Here is a 17,616-nt window from a genome sequence, read left to right as displayed (position 1 = left end):
AAAAGATGAAGGGTCTGGCATGGTGGCTTACTCCCATAATCCTAGCACTTTCGGAGGCTGCAGGCAGTGGATCTCTTGAGCTCAGGAGTTTGAGATCAGCCTGGGCAACATGGTGAAAACCCATCTCTACTAAATACATACATACATACATATAAACATTAGATGGGCGTGGTGGCTCACACCTGTAGTCCCAGTTACTTGAGCGGCCAAAGTGGGAGGATCGCTTAAGCCCAGGAGGCGGAAGTTGCAGGTTGCAGTGAGCCTCAAGATCGTGGCCAGTGCACTGCAGCCTGGGTGACAGAGTGAGACCCTGTCTAAAAAAAAAAAAAAAAAGAAGAAAAGGGAACCCTGTACACTACTGGTATCAATGTAAATTAGTATAGCCATTGTAGAAGTTCCTTAAAAAAAATTGAAAATAGAACTACCATAGGAACCAACAATCCCACTACTGGGTATGTATTCAATGGAAATGAAATCAGCATGTCAAAGAGACATCTGCACTCCCATGTTCATTGCATCACTATTCACAATAGCCAAGATATAAAATTAATCTAAGTGTCCATTGATGGATGAATGCATGACAAAAATGTAGTATATATACCTAATGATATATAATTTAGCTTTTAAAAAGAAGGAAATTCTGTCATTTGAGATGACACGGATGAACTTGGAGGACATTATGCTAAGTGAAATAAGCCCAACATGGAAAGAAAAATATGCCATGTTTTCACTTATATGTGGAATCTAAAACTATCAAACTCATAGAAGCAGAGAGTAGGATGATGGTTGCCAACAGCTAGGAGTGGGAGGTAGAAATGGGGGATGTTGGTCAAAGGGTAACAAGTTTCAGTTAAAATCAATAAATTCTGGAGATCTGTTGTACAGCATGGTGACTATAGTTAATACATACTTGAAAGTGGCTCAGCGGGTTGACCTTAAATATTCTCACTACACACAAAAAAAGATAACTGTGAAGTAATGGAGATATTAATTAGCCTGTTTGTGGTAATCATTTCACAATGTATGCATATATATGAAAACATCACATTATACAACATAAATATATACAATTCTTATTTATCACTAACATTTGCTCAATAATGCTGGGGGTGGAAAAAAGGTGCCAGCTGAGCTAGTCTGTTACCTGGAGGCTCTGGTAAAGAATGTACTTCTAAGATCGTCCAGATGGTTGGCAGAATACAGCTCCATGCAGTTGTAGAAATGAAGTCCCTGTTTTTCTTTTGTTTTTATTTCGTCGTTGTCGTTATTTGGCTGGAGGCAGTATTTCCCAGCTTCTAGGTGTCTGGTGTAAACTCCTCCATTTGAATAACTACTCCAAGCGATTACCTACCATTGCAGCAGTCCTACACAAAGCTTACTTGTAAGAATTTTTAAGGCCAGGCACGGTGGCGCATGCCTGTAATCCCAGCACTTTGGGAGGCTGAGGCAGGCAGATCACTTGAGGTCAAGAGGTCGAGACCAGCCTGACCAACATAGTGAAACCCCATCTCTACTAAAAATAAAAAAACTAGCTGGGCATGGTGGTGTGCACCTGTAATCCCAGCTACCCAGGAGGCTGAGGCAGAGAATCGCTTGACCCTGTGAGGTGGAGGTTGCAGTGAGCCGAGATTGTGCCAATGCACTCCATCCAGCCTGGGTGACAGAGGAAGACTCTGTCTCTAAATAAATAAATAAATAAATAAATAAATAAATAAAATAACAAATGCAAGCTTTTCTAGTTTTATTCCATTCAGAGCTAATTATACTTGTAAATAATGGTGCTAATCCAACAGTTCTACCTTTATGTCACTAATATGTCCAAATTGCATTTGTGGTAAAGCAATTACTGAAGTTTGCAACGTCCATGCATTTCTCAAGTTGCAATGAAAAATAGTTTACTAGATTTATTTGTTCTCTAAGTTTGTCTCCATATTGTCAACCAGTGCTGAGTACATTGCACAATGTGGTCGACCAGTGCTGAATACATGGCAAAGATTCATTGGAAATCTCTGATATAGTCTGTGACTCTTGTTTGTCAATTAACTATATTTTTTTAGTCTTAGCAATACAAAGTGCTGTTGGCTACAGCCAACAGATGAAATATTAATACTTTTCAGGTTCTTGTAATACTTTCAAACATTTTTTAGTTTGAACTTCTTTATGGTTTACATAAATGGCATTTAAAAGGTGATGTTTATTGCTTCATTAGGCATACATATTCAGAAATAACATACTTTGGTTTTAGCACCTCACAAAATCAAACTCAATACGTAAAAGACTAATAGAAATTCTTGGTTTCTTATTTCTTTGAAATAACATCGTCATTATTTTCTTCATTACTTTTTTCACATTCATGCAAATTAAACATTTTTACCTTCATAATTTTATATGATTCATGGTAAATACTTGTCAAATTTACATTTATTACTGCATTTATCAAATTAACTCCTTTGCACATTCCTGCTTCTTGATTATTGTTTTTTCTTGACTAAGAAAGGTCTAGTAAAGTTTATTTTGTCATCAGTAAATTAAAATAAAATGATGAATTTTTACTTTGCTAGTTTAGCTAATTATGTTAAAAATGGATTAAAAAACAGACTTGATGTAAATTAGAATAATTGCAAAATAACATGTAAAAATTAAATGCTTACATTTTCTCAGATATTTTGTAGTTTGTGTTGGAGTTGGAAAACGAATCCTTTTTTTTTTCCTCAGACTGCTTTTTTTTTTTTTTTTCATGTTACCTCTTTATTTTGATCTTAACAAGTTTCAGTGTAAGGAGATAATTAGGCCTTTATAGCAATCATTCCTTTATCACTAAATCACAAAAAGCAAAAGTAAAATGTATAAACTGGCAAAAAGTATACAATCTGAATTAAAGGGTTAATAATAAAACCCCATTCATATGGCTCTACTGTTTCACTTTGGGAAGAAAGAAGGTTGTTAACTGATGGGCGTATGCTTTTCTTCATTTATTAGGACATGTTCACTGCTTCCATCCACGAAAACTTCAGAATCCAATGATCCAGGCCAGCCCAGTGCAATCAACAGTGAGCCAAATCAAAAAGCAGCCCACCTTCTACCTGGTAATCCACACACAGGCTGGGATCTGCTGGGTTCTACTGGGTGAATTGAATTGCTCCATGCCAGTGGAAAAATTTTTTTACATCAGTTTTTCCTAGTAGATGTTTAAATAATTACAAAGAATTTTCCAGTTGACCTTACGTGACCTTCTAAAGCATTTATTCTATTTAACTCTATCTTTTTTTTTTAAATTATACTTTAAGTTTTAGGGTACATGTGCACAACATGCAGGTTTGTTACATATGTATACATGTGCCATGTTACATATGTATACATATGGGTGTGCTGCACCCATTAACTCATCATTTAACATTAGGTATATCTCCTAATGCTATCCCTCCCCCTCCCCCCACCCCACAACAGGCCCCAGTGTGTGATGTTCCCCTTCCTGTGTCCATGTGTTCTCATTGTTCAATTCCCACCTATGAGTGAGAACATGCGGTGTTTGGTTTTTCGTCCTTGCGATAGTTTGCTGAGAATGATGGTTTCCAGCTTCATCTGTGTCCCTACAAAGGACATGAACTCATCATTTTTTATGGCTGCATAGTATTCCATGGTGTATATGTGCCACATTTTCTTAATCCAGTCTATCATTGTTGGACATTTGGGTTGGTTCCAAGTCTTTGCTGTTGTGAATAGTGCCTCAGTAAACATACGTGTGCTGTTGTGAATAGTGCCGCAATAAACATACGTGTCTTTATAGCAGCATGATTTATAATCCTTTGGGTATATACCCAGTAATGGGATTGCTGGGTCAAATGGTATTTCTAGTTCTAGATCCCTGGAAAACGAATCTTAAAATAATGCACAATGCAATGTGGCCCTATTGTACATGCAATAATAATAATAATAACAATAAAAATAATAATACTAAATTCTTTTGTTGATAGCTCCAAGCTTTGGGATCTACTGGGAATTTGATGAAGAATATCTTTAGAAAAGAACTAATATTTTTCTGAAAGTTGATGACATTTTCAAATTCTCTATTTTTATTTTTGGGGGGAGGGAGGATTATTTTGAACCTTTTTGTTTATTTGTTTATTTTCTTTATTGGGGATTTAATTCTAACATCTCTATGCCAAATATTTCTGGAGGCATTAATTTTTTTTTTCTTTTTGGAAATTTGAAGTTGTTTTGCTATTTTTTCCCATTACTCTTAGTCAAAAGCAATCTTAAGTAGTAAAATATATTAGAGGGCACAAATTGTCTCTATTGTATATCATAACACTACTCAAATAGTGGTTTACGAACTTGTGTTGGTTAAACACTTTTACCAGTACTGCTAAAATAAGCCAGAAATTTAGAGTAAGCATTTAGAAACTTATATTTTTGATGTTTTTATCCCATCCCACTGGAGAAGTTTCTTTAACAAGGCATTGTGGAACTTGCATGTTGAGAAGAAAGTGCAAATATCTGCCACTATTAGCAGCAGATGTGAGGAATCTTTGGACAATAAGTTCAGTGATTAAAAGATAATGTTTAAAATAGTCTCTAACTTCTTGAAACTCAAAAAATATGACTAATTATAGCTAACTCTGTGAAATATCTCAAGAAATAGCCAAAAGCTTCAGGTCAATTTGCCTAACATAATGTACACGAAAACCAGTTTTAGCCTTCAATTTCCCTTCAATTTATTTTTTCTTTCTGGATGGCCTGTATTTTCTTCTTTTCCATCCATTTGGTGTTAAATGCTTTAAACTAATTTATCTAAGAGTATGTCTAACTCAAATTTATATTTCTAGATATTTCTGATATATGCAATATTTTGTGAATAGTGGGCTTTTTAAAATTATATTTTAAGTTTTGGGATACATGTGCAGAACATGCAAGTTTGTTTCATAGGTATATACATGCCATGGTGGTTTGCTGCACCCATCAACCCGTCATCTACATTAAGTATTTCTGTTCATGCTATCCCTCCTCTGGCCCCCCACCCCCTGACTGACCCTGGTATGTGATGTTCCCCTCCCTGTATCCATGTGTTCTCAGTGTTAAACTCCCACTTATGAGTGAGAATATGCGGTGTTTGGTTCTGTTCCTGTGTTAGTTTGCTGAGAATGATGGTTTCCAGCTTCATCCATGTCCCTGCAAAGGACATGAACTCATCCTTTTTATGTCTGCATAGTATTCCATGGTGTATATGTGTCGCATTTTCTTTATCCAATCTATCATTGATGGGCATTTGGGTTGGTTCCAAGTCTTTGCTATTGTGAATAGTGCTGCAATAAGCATACGTGTGCATGTGTCTTTATAGTAGAATGATTTATAATCCTTTGGGTATATATGCAGTAATGCTATTGTGAATAGTGCTGCAATAAACATACGTGTGCATGTGTCTTTATAGTAGAATGATTTATAATCCTTTGGGTATATACGCAGTAATGGGATTGCTGGGTCAAATAGTATTTCTGGTTCTAGATCCTTGAGGAATCACCACACTGTCTCCCACAGTGGTTGACCTAATTTACACTCCTACCAACGTGTAAAACCATTTCTATTTCTACACATCCTCTCCAGCATCTGTTGTTTCCAGACTTTTTAATGATCACCATTCTAACTGGTGTGAGATGGTATCCCATTGTGGCTTTGGTTTGCATTTCTCTAATGACCAGTGATGATGAGCTTTTTATCATACGTTTGTTGGCCTCATATATGTCTTCTTTTGAGAAGTGTCTGTTCATAGCTTTTGGTGTTTTAGTCATGAAGTCTTTCATGGGTTTGCTTTTATAGCCTCATGAGTTTCTTTTGGTCTTCTTTTGAAGATGTTTTCTTTTCCTAGTTTAGCTAAACATCTTAACTTCATAATTTTTTATAATTCACAATAAGCACTTGTCAAATTTGCAACATTTATTACTAGATTTATCAAATTATCTCCTTTGCACATTCCTACTTATTGAGTATTGTTCTTTTAGGCTACGTGTGCTTAGCTGTACCTTGTGATGCATTTTTATTGGTAATATGAATTTGTTATTTTCCTGAGTGCATTTTAAGGTAGAAATGCCCAGTGATGTTGTTAGCTGTTAAAGAAAAATAAATGCCTGAAAATATTAATCCTGCTTGGGAATAACATTTGTTTACATTAAAGTTAGACCCAGTCTGGATGGCACTCCTGTATATAGCTCAGCACAGCTGCTGACTTAAAAAAAAATCCCGTTTGTTTTACATTGTGATGCATGTGGATTATTAGAAGCATTGAATCTATAAATTACCTTGGGCAGTATGGCCATTTTCACAATATTGATTCTTCCTATCCATGAGCATGGAATGTTTTTCCATTTGTTTGTGTCCTCTTTTATTTTGTTGAGCAGTGGTTTGTAGTTCTCATTGAAGAGGTCCTTCACATCCCTTGTAAGTTGGATTTCTAGGTATTTTATTCTCCTTGAAGCAATTGTGAATGGGAGTTCACTCATGATTTGGCTCTCTGTTTGTCTGTTATTGGTGTATAAGAATGCTTGTGATTTTTGTACATTGATTTTGTATCCTGAGACTTTGCTGAAGTTGCTTATCAGCTTAAGGAGATTTTGGGCTGAGACGATGGGGTTTTCTAAATATACAATCATGTCATCTACAAACAGGGACAGTTTGACTTCCTGTTTTCCTAATTGAATACCCTTTATTTCTTTCTCCTGCCTGATTGCCCTGGCCAGAACTTCCAACACTATGTTGAATAGGAGTGGTGAGAGAGGGCATCCCTGTCTTGTGCCAATTTTCAAAGGGAATGCTTCCAGTTTTTGCCCATTCAGTATGATATTGGCTGTGGGTTTGTCATAGATAACTCTTATTATTTTGAGATACGTCCCATCAATACCTAATTTATTGAGAGTTTTTAGCATGAAGGGTTGTTGAATTTTGTCAAAGGCCTTTTCCGCATCTATTGAGATAATCATGTGGTTTTTCTCTTTGGTTCTGTTTATATGCTGGATTACATTTATTGATTTGTGTATGTTGAACCAGCCTTGCATCCCAGGGATGAAGCCCACTTGATCATGGTGGATAAGCTTTTTGATGTGCTGCTGGATTCGGTTTGCCAGTATTTTATTGAGGATTTTTGCATCGATGTTCATCAGGGATATTGGTCTAAAATTCTCTTTTTTTGTTGTGTCTCTGCCAGGCTTTGGTATCAGGATGATGCTGGCCTCATAAAATGAGTTAAGGAGGATTCCCTCTTTTTTCTATTGATTGGAATAGTTTCAGAAGGAATGGTACCAGTTCCTCCTTGTACCTCTGGTAAAATTCGGCTGTGAATCTGTCTGGTCCTAGACTTTTTTTTTTGGCTTGGTAAGCTATTAATTATTGCCTCAATTTCAGAGCCTATTATTGGTCTATTCAGGGATTCAACCTCTTCCTGGTTTAGTCTTTGGAGGGTGTCTGTGTCCAGGAATTTATCTATTTCTTCTAGATTTTCTAGTTTATTTGCGTAGAGATGTTTATAGTATTCTCTGATGGTAGTTTGTATTTCTATGGGTTTGGTGGTGATATCCCCTTTATCATTTTTTATTGCATCTATTTGATTCTTCTCTCTTTTCTTCTTTATTAGTCTTTCTAGTGGTCTATCAATTTTGTTGATCTTTTCAAAAAACCAGCTCCTGGATTCACTCATTTTTTGAAGGGTTTTTTGTGTCTCTATCTCCTTCAGTTCTGCTCTATTCTTAGTTATTTCTTCCCTTCTGCTAGCTTTTGAATGTGTTTGCTCTTGCTTGTCTAGTTCTTTTAATTGTGATGTTAGGGTGTCAATTTTAGATCTTTCCTGCTTTCTCTTGTGGGCATTTAGTGCTATAAATTTCCCTCTACACACTGCTTTAAATGTGTCCCAGAGAGTCTGGTATGTTGTGTCTTTGTTCTCATTGGTTTTAAAGAACATCTTTATTTCTGTCTTCATTTCGTTATGTACCCAGTAATCATTCAGGAGCAGGTTGTTCAGTTTCCATGTAGTTGAGCGGTTTGAGTGATTTTCTTAGTCTTGAGTTCTAGTTTGATTGCACTGTGGTCTGAGAGACAGTTTGTTATAATTTCTGTTCTTTTACACTTGCTGAGGAGTGCTTTACTTCCAACTATGTGGTCAATTTTGGAATAAGTGTGATGTGGTGCTGAGAAGAATGTATATTCTGTTGATTTGGGGTGGAGAGTTCTGTAGATGTCTATTAGGTCCGCTTGGTGCAGAGCTGAGTTCAATTCCTGGAGAGCTTGCTATACATCAATAGCAATAGACAATGACATTTTGTGTCTGTGATCCATATTTTGCTGGATATTTTCCCATTGCCACTCAGATCTGCTTTCCATTCTTCTTCACTTTGCCCCTGTACTTTCTGGCTTCTAGTTTGGTTTGACAAATGAGTAGCACAGGCGGATGACTGGAGTGGAGCACGCAAGGAGAGTGAGATTGGAGTTTCTATCCTCCAGGCTCCCTCTTAGAGGGCAACCTCAGGTTGGCTGCATTTCTCACTTAAAGGCCAAAGCTTTTTATTAAGCACAACTCCTTAATAGCTATTCTGTCTTGGTCTATCTTCCTCTTCACCCTAAGAGTGATAACAGTTTATTTTGTTCTTTCTAGTCCCTGAGAATGCAACCATCTTGTTTTATAGCTCTGCCCATGTCTTTGGAAAGAATTCTTTCATTCAGGTACCCTATTTGAGTGTGCCCTGCGTTTCCTACCAAAACTTTGACTAATCTAATGATCAATTTTTAAATTTAGCTATTTAAAAAATGGATGACAAAATAATGCAGTGTAGATATGACTACCCATTTCATTACTTCATTTTGCTGACTAAAACTCCACTAAACACAAATAGAATGTCTTAGTTTTGGTCATACACTCATAGAATATACTCAGATATGAATCAATAGGAAAAAAATTCTGGGCGTAAAAACAAGCAGAGAAAGCACTATCTAAATGATGAAAAGACAGGAGACATAAAAAGGAATTTACAAGAAACTTTAAAGAACAGACAACAATGATATGATCGCAAGTGATTACATAAAGTTTCCTATATACTAGGCTCATTCTAAGCAATTTACATATATTGAACTATTTATTTCTCACAGGAACTCTATGAGGAAATACCATTCTCATTTTACATGTGAGGAAGCTGAGGCACAGAGCACTTAGTCTGGTTGTATAGCCTATCCTCTTAGCTACCATGCCATGCTGCTCTTTCAATGGTTTTGCTGATAAAACTGCTAAAGCATAATAAAGACTAGATATATATACTTAAAATTGTAACTTTTTGTACTTATTTCCATATCCTTATAGTTTACTTATTTATTTAAATTCTTCCTTAATATAGAATTATTCTTAAGCCTAACTTTAGTCCTTGCTATTCTTTTCCAAAAACAATGAATTTGCATAACATGTTGTTTGATACTATGAGTGCATTTGTATGCTAACATACATTTAATATTCCTTTTAGAATTTATGATTTATGAATATGTCTGTTAACAAATCACCTATGATTAATACATGTGGAGGCATATCTTCCCCTTATCATGAAGAGCTCTGGAAATTAAATTTTCAACATTTAAGTGGAGAAAGGGGTCATAAATCACGGTAAGCTAGAAAATAATTATAGGACCTATATGTATTATAGAGAATTTAGAAAATACAGAAAACTGTGAAAAAAAAATTCACCCATAGTTCTCTAACCAGAGGTTAAAATTTTAAAGTTTACTATTTGTTCAATAGCCTTGTTTATTGTAATTATGTGCTTTCTAAAATTTTAAATTCTACACTTTTTGTTTGAAATAATTATCTATACTCATATGTTTTCTTAATTTGTCATAATAATGCATAGATTGCATGAGAAAATATTTGATAACTCCTGTATCATGAAGCATTTTATTTAGTTCTAAGATCTTTGCTATTTCAAATTTAGCCAAAATAGAATGTTTTTCTATTTTGAAATATTTCAAATTATTTCCTTGGGATAAAGTTTCTACAATGAGTGCAAGAGCAAATGAAAAGAACTTTCATAAAGACTTTACAGTCACAAATAATGTACTTTTTCCAGTTGTTTTCTGTGGTATCCTTGTCCCAATACCATAGTGATCCATATTGTAAAAAAAAAAGTGGCAGGAGAAGTTGTTATCCACCTAGAATCCTACAGAGAAGAAAATAAAATTCAAAATATATTATTAAAAAACTGAATGGTTTTGCTATTATTCATATAAACATAATATGCTGAAGAAATAAGTAAACCTAGTCAGTGCATCTAAATGGTCAAGGATGCTACAAATAAAAAGCAACAGGACCTAAATATACAAACCATGACTAGATAATTCTGTTACTAATAGGATATAGGTAAACAGAGGAAAAATAATTTGTATAAAAATGTTCAGAGTAGTTTTAATTGCATTTAAAAATTGAAAATAGCAAATGCTTTATAATAGAATGACCAAGTCAGTTAAATGTATCTGATTAGTAGAATACAATAGAAATGTTTATAAGAAAAAAATTGAAACAGAAATTATGTATACAATGATTAAACTGGTGATATCAAATGTGTATTATGGATACGACAATTTCACCAAGAACGGAGTATAATCTTTTGCAGCCTACCAGATAGTAATAGATACTATGCTAAAAAGGAGCAGGTCAGATTCTTCATTTAAACAAATTCAAAAGCCCTGGATTTAACAAAGTGCAATTGTTTTCTTTGCTCCAAAAGTTCTCAGATTTTTTATTTGTTAATTAATTTATTTATTTTTAGAGACAGGGTCACCCGAGCTGGAGTGCAGTGGCGTGATTATAGCTTATTATAACCTTGCTATAACCTATAGCTTACTATAATCCTGGGCTCAAGTGATCCTCCTGTCTCAGCCTCCTGAGCAGCTGGCACCACAGGCACATGCTAGTATGCCTGGCTAATTTTAATTTTGTGTGTGTGTGTGTGTGTGGAGATGGGGTCATGCTTTTTTGCCCAGGCTGGTCTTGAAATCCTGGCCTCAAGTGATCAGCACTCCTTTTCCTCCCAAAAAGTTGGAATTACAGGCGTGAGCCACTGTGCCTGGCTCAGTTTTAAAATATGCTCATGTGTAGTAAAAGTCTGCATTAGGGGGGACTGATACAGGTTGGCTCTATGTCCCCATTCAAATATCATCTTGAATTATAATCCCCATGTGTCAAATGAGGGACCTGGTGGGAGGTGACTGGATCACCGGGATGGATTTCCCCTTGCTGTTCTCATGATAGTGAGTGAGTCCTCACGCAATCTGGTTGTTTGATAAGTGTCTGGTGCTTCCCCCTTCTCACTCTCTCCTGCCACCATGTTAAGAGGTGCCTTGCTTCCCCTTCCTCTTCTGCCATGATTGTAAATTTCCTGAGGCCTCCCCAGTCATGCGGAACTGTGAGTCAATTAAACCTCTTTTGTTTGTAAATTACCCAGTCTCAAGTCGTATCTTCATAGCAGTGTGAGAACGGAATAGTACAGAGACAGAGCTAGCCTTGCCACCACTACCTATACAGCCCGCTTCATCAGAATGAACTCATGGAACACGTTTTAAGTAATATTAATTTCTGTTCAATGTCCATAATTTTTATTAGGAAAAATAACTTGCTAGATCAAAATGAGTTGTTACTAGATCAAAATTTCTTGAGAATTTAAAAATTGTGTGTGATTTTTAAATTTTAAGAAACTGCTAAAAACTTAGAAAAGTGTAATGGTATATAATGGTATACATACAATAGAATTTAAGATATTGGTATATTGTTACGGGCTGAATGTGAGTGTCCCTGCAAAATTCATATGTTGAAGTCCCAACCTCAATGTGTACTATGACCACTACAATTCACAAAGAATAGAGTATAATCTCATAGCAAACCAGATAGTAACATATATTATGCTAAAAAGGAGGGGGTTAGGTTCTTCGTTTAAACAAATTTGAAAAGCCCTGGAGTTAACAAAGTGAAATTGTAACCCAGTATGATGGTATTAGGAAGTGTGGCCTTTGGAAGGTAATTGGGCATAGATGAGGTCACGTTGGTGGAGCTCTCATGATGGGATTAGTGTCCTTACAAGAAGAGGAAGAGCTACCAGCACTTACTCTCTCCTCTGTGTGAGGATGCAGCAAGAAGGCAGCTGTCTGCAAGCCAAGAACACAGCCCTCACCAATACCAGCCCATGCTGGCACCCTATCTTGGATTTCCCAGCTTCTGGAACTAGGAGAAATAAAATGTTTAGGTCAACCAGTTTACACTGTTTTGTTATAGAAGCCTTAGTAGCCTGAGACACATATTGTTACGTTTGTTTCAAATACTTTTCTTGAATAAAGAATACTTCAAGAGATACAGTTTCAGCTGTTTAACCATATGTGCTTTCAACTATAGGAATTGTGGCATATATCATTCCAGTTCATTTTTCTACTTTAATATACATGAATATGAAATTGTATTTTTCACATTTATTAATGTAATTCTACATAATACATTTATCTGTGACTTGGTTTTTTAAAAAATCAATGCTACATTTTAACTTTAATCCATATTGATAATTATGTATTTTCTTCATTTTAATGACTGAAAAATTCTAATATAATGAATTTTCCTTATTTATTATTTTCCAAATTTTTGACTATAAAATCAATGCCATAGTGAAAATCACTGCATATTTCTCCTTGTGTATCTGTGCAAGTGTTTCTTTTTTTTTTATTTTTATTTTTACAGACAGGGTCTTACTCTGTCTCCCAGGCTGGAGTACAGTGGCACAATCGTAGCTCACTGCAGCCTCGAATTCCTGGGCTCAAGAGAGCCTCCTGCTTCAGCCTCTGGAGTAGCTAGAATCACAGGCACATGTCACCATAACTGGATAAATAAAAAAATTTTTTTTGTAGAGATGGAATTTGCTTTGTTGCTGAGGCTGGTTTCAAACTCCTGACCTCAAATGGTCTTCTCACCTGAGCCTCCAAAAATTCTGGGGTTATAGACGTGAGCCATTGTGCCCAGCTAAGTATAATTTATGATTTATTATTTTTAAAAATTTTCTTGATGCTTTCTATGGGTCTCCAAAAGTATCTGAATATATTTTTTGTATATACACACATACACACACACACACACACACACACACACACACACACTTCCTTTCCCAGTCTATAAGAGTATGAGAGTATCACTTCCTCTTATCTTCATCAACACCTAACAGATCAATTTGGGGAGACTTAACATCTTTATCATAATCATCATAATCATATTATAATTTAGAAACATAGTATACCTCTCCATTTATTTAGTTATTTGTAAAATTTTCTTAATACGGTTTTAGTGTTTTTTTTTCATATGGGTATTGTCTTAGATTTCTTAATTTTTACCAATATAATAGATCAAAAGTGACACTTATAATGAATTTTTTAAGATTCCCTAATAACTATGCTACTAAATATCTTTTTATGTTTGTTGCTGTTAGAATTACTTCTATGTGTTTTCTTATTCTTATTAATATGTTGGTATTATTAAATATTTATTATAAATTCTCCCAAGATATGCCTTATCCTTTAACTTTGTTTTTGTTGTGCCTTTAATTATATGGAAGTCTTAAAAATTGTTATAGTTATTATGTTTTTAAGATTCATTAATGTTGAGTGTAGCTATATCATTTTTATTGCTTGTTTTTCATTTCACTGTTGCATTTTATTAACATACTGCAAATTATCCATTAATTCTGTTAATTTTGGACATTTCAATTATTTTCAATTTATGGTTATTATGAACAATGTTTCATAGATTGCTATATGGGCATCATGGCATACATCTTAATGTACAAACTTATGAGTGGAATTGCTGGGTCAGAAGATATGTATATAAAATTTAGTGACTAGAACTTATTAATTTTTATAAAGTCAGATATATCAACCTTTTATGATTAGCCTTTTTTTTGTATTTTGGTTAAAAAAATCTTTCCCAACCACAAGATCATGTAGATAGTCTTGTATATTATTTTCTAAAAACCTTATTGTTTTCTCTTTCATGTCTATAATCTATGTGGAAATTTTTTAAATAATATTAAGCACAAGTCTGATTTTCTTTTTAAAATGTGCATACTCAATTCATCAATACCACATATGGAAAAAATCCTTTCTCTACTATTTCTGTAGTACAATTATTGTATAACTCATGCGTTCACATGTAATTGATATGCTTATGTGCTCTACATTCTGCTTCACTGGCCCATTTGTCTAATTCCACACCAACGCCACGCTGCCTTAATTACTATGGTTTGGTAATAGCATTTAGTAGTCAAGATGATAGATTTTTCCAAACTTGTTTTTCTTCAGTGGTATCTTGCATATTAATTTTGAAACCAGCTTGTCATAATTTATGTTTTCGAAAAATTAAAGGGAGTTTTTAATTGTATTTTTCAGAATCTATAGATCAATTTGGGGAGACAACATCTTTATCATAACCATATTCTAATTTATAAACATGGTATATCTCTTCATTTAGTTATTTATAAAATTTTCTCAATACAGTTTTACTGCTTTTTTCATATAGGTATTATCTATCATTCTCATAGCAGTATTGTTCACAGAGGCATTGTTAGATTTATTTCTATGTATTTAGTATTTTTGATGCCATTTATAAATTATATGCATATATAGATTTCTAAAATTTGTATTTTCTAACTTTTACCAGAAAAGAGAAGTTAATTTTTATATATTGATTTTACATACACAAATATTGCTAAATTTTCTTATTAATTCTGAATATCTTTGTCTCAATATTGGCTTAAAAGGAATATTCTAAACATTTGACTGACAAGGGACTATTAACCAGAATATATAAATAACTCAAACACCCTAATAACAAAATCCCAAATCATCTAATTGAAATATGGGCAAAAGATCTAAATAGACATTTCTCAAAAAAAGACTTACAAATGGCCAACAGATATATGAAAAAATTCTCAACGTCACTCATCATCAGAGAAACGTAAATTAAACCCACAGTGATACATTATCTTACCCCAACTAAACTGGCGTTTATTAGAAAGACAGTAATGGATGCTGGTGAGGATGTGGAGAAAGAGGAATGCTCCTACACTGTTGGTGGGAATGTAAATTAGCATAGCCATTATGGAAAACAGTGTGGAGTTTCCTCAGAAAACCAAAAATAGAATTGTCATATCATCCCATAATCCCACTGCTGGATATGTGTCCAAAAGAAGGGAAATTGGCAGATTAAAGAGCTATCTGGGCTAGGCATGGTAGTGTGCTGGGCACCTGTTATCCCAGCATTTTGGGAGGCCCAGTTGAGTGGATTGCTTGAGCCCAGGAGTTTGAGACCAGCCTGGGTAACATGGCAAAACCCGCCTCTACAAAAATTACAAAAATCAGCCAGGCATGGTGGTGTACACCTGTAGTCCCAGCAACCCAGGAAGGTGAGGTGGGGGGATTACTTGAGACCTAGAGGTAAAGATTGCACCACTGCACTTTAGCGTGGGCCACAGAGCAAGACCCTACCTCAAAAAAAGAAACAATAAAAGAGATATCTGTCCTCTCATATTAATTGTAGCATTATTCACAATAGCCAAGATATGGAATCAATCTAAGTGTCCATGCATGATAAATGGATAAAGAAAATGTAATATATATACACAATGGAATATTATTAAACCATAAAAGAATCAAATCCTGTCACTTGTAACAACATTGGTGGAACTGGAAGACATTATGTTAAGTAACATAATTCAGGCACAGAAAGACAAATACCACTATTGTCACTCAAATGTGTGTGCTAAAATAAATTGATCTCAGAAAGATAGAGAGTAGAATGATGGTTACCAGAAGTTGGGAAGGGTGAAGAGGTGGGGAAGAAGAGAGGTTGGTTAATGGGGACAACATACAGTTAAACAGAAGGAATAAGATCTAGTGTTTAAGAGCATAATAGGGTGACTAAACTTAACAACAATTTATTGTATATTTCAAAATTACTTAAAGAGTGGTATTGCAATGTTCCTAACACAAATAAATGATAAATGCTTGAGGTGATGGATGGATATTATAATTACCCTGATTTGATCATTAAATATTGTATGTATGTATCAAAATATCACATGTATCCCATAAATATGTACAACTATGTATCCACAATCATGAAAAATAAAAAATAATAAAGCAAAAGGTAAATCTAAGCATGCTTGTTTTTTAAAAAGTATAATATTTTTTGTCAAACTATCTGGTATTCTACCTTATGTGTTTTATAATTTATCTCCACTAAACTTTATTACCATTTTAAGTAATCAGTGTTTCTTTTTATTTTATTTCCTGTTTGCCATTTTCATTGCTTTTTAACTCTTCTTTCTTCTTAGGCCTCCTTTCTGGACTTGTTTATCATTTGCCTGCTGTAAGATTTTTTGAATTTTCCTTACTGAGATTTTTGTTGTTGACAAAAATATCAGGTTTTGTTTGTCTGAATATATTTTTTATTCTTATTCTAGAAAAATGTTTAAAACTGAATATAAAATATCTTTGAGCAATTATTACTTTTATTCTTTTTTCCTCTAGAACATTGTTGGTATCATTTTGCTCTCTTACAGTTTCCATTATTGCTGTTGAGAAGTTAGCTGAAATTGTAATGTCATTTATTTAAGATTATTTTGGCTTCCTTCCCCCAAACCTGGTAATTTTAAGTTTCTTATTGTCTTCTGTTTTCTTCAGTTTTACTGTGATGTGTCAGAATATAATTTTAAAAATTATCTTACTTAGATTTGATGGAACTTTTTGAATCTATGGATTTATCTTTCTTTCATCATTTCTGAAAAATTATTGGGTATTATTTATACATATATTGCATTGACAACCCCTTTTTTCTTTTCTCTCCTTCTGAGACTATTGAATAAATGTGTATGAGATCATCTCATTAAATCTGTTACATCTTTTACTCTTTATTCTCCATTTTCCAAATTTTTGTCACTTTCTACTGTGTTTTGAACAATTTATTCTGATCTGTGATTTGTCTTTGGTGTGACTAATTTTCCCATTCTCAAATGTATCCATTGAATTAAAAAATTATATCTTACATTCTATTAATTTATTTAGTTTTCTTCAAATCTGTTATGTAGACTTAATGTTTCTGGTTCCCTGCAGATCTTTTTAAGCATGTGGTGGGATGAGCATGATAATTTTATAATATGTGTCTGATTATTTCAGTGACTGGAGTCTTAGTAGGTTTGTTGTTTCTGCTTGTTCTCATTTCTGCCATATTTTCCCTTGTATCTTGTCATTACTCATTTTCCTTTGGATGGAAAATATTTCTGCGTGTTTTTTGAGAACTAGGATAAATGTGTCCTCCTCCAGAGAATCTTTGCATTAGCTTCTCTGCCAGGCACCTGTAAGTGTACCAGCCTGGGACAACTGAAACTAAATTCACTGCCTGAGTTTTCTTGGCCAACAATCTGTGTTTGTCTAGGGTGTAAATCTGGGTTGGGACCAATCTTCTCAGTAATAGTTTGTTTTTCTTTTCCATTCTCATTCTTCTTCTGCTGGACACCAAGGTAGCCTTCTATGTGGCTTCCTAAGGTTAGGAAGAGGGGATCTTGCAAGACA

At 34.4% G+C, this 17,616-nt stretch overlaps 1 protein-coding gene across 13 annotated transcripts in view; it reads left to right on the top strand.

The window, feature by feature from the left end:
- The window catches only part of TMEM232 (transmembrane protein 232), a 332,283-nt gene that overhangs the window by 57,744 nt on the left and 256,923 nt on the right, over positions 1-17,616 (top strand). For 10 of the 13 annotated variants that reach the window (XR_008525429.2, XM_054555795.2, XM_054555798.2 and 7 more), the window contains 2 exons: positions 2,980-3,086; positions 9,492-9,628. The exons of 1 other annotated variant lie outside the window; for it this stretch is intronic. Coding sequence is in view for 10 of the 12 variants with exons in the window: in XM_054555795.2 (XP_054411770.2) it covers positions 9,504-9,628 (125 nt within the window). In the remaining 2 variants the exon portion in view is untranslated. The remainder of the gene's footprint in view (positions 1-2,979; positions 3,087-9,491; positions 9,629-17,616) is intronic. 2 more of the 13 variants (XM_054555796.2, XM_054555807.2) reach the window with 2 other exon arrangements.

The sequence above is a fragment of the Pongo abelii genome, chromosome 4 (genome assembly GCF_028885655.2).
Source record: "Pongo abelii isolate AG06213 chromosome 4, NHGRI_mPonAbe1-v2.0_pri, whole genome shotgun sequence".
NCBI classification, from domain to species: domain Eukaryota; kingdom Metazoa; phylum Chordata; class Mammalia; order Primates; family Hominidae; genus Pongo; species Pongo abelii.
This window is presented reverse-complemented; position numbering and strand designations above follow the sequence as displayed.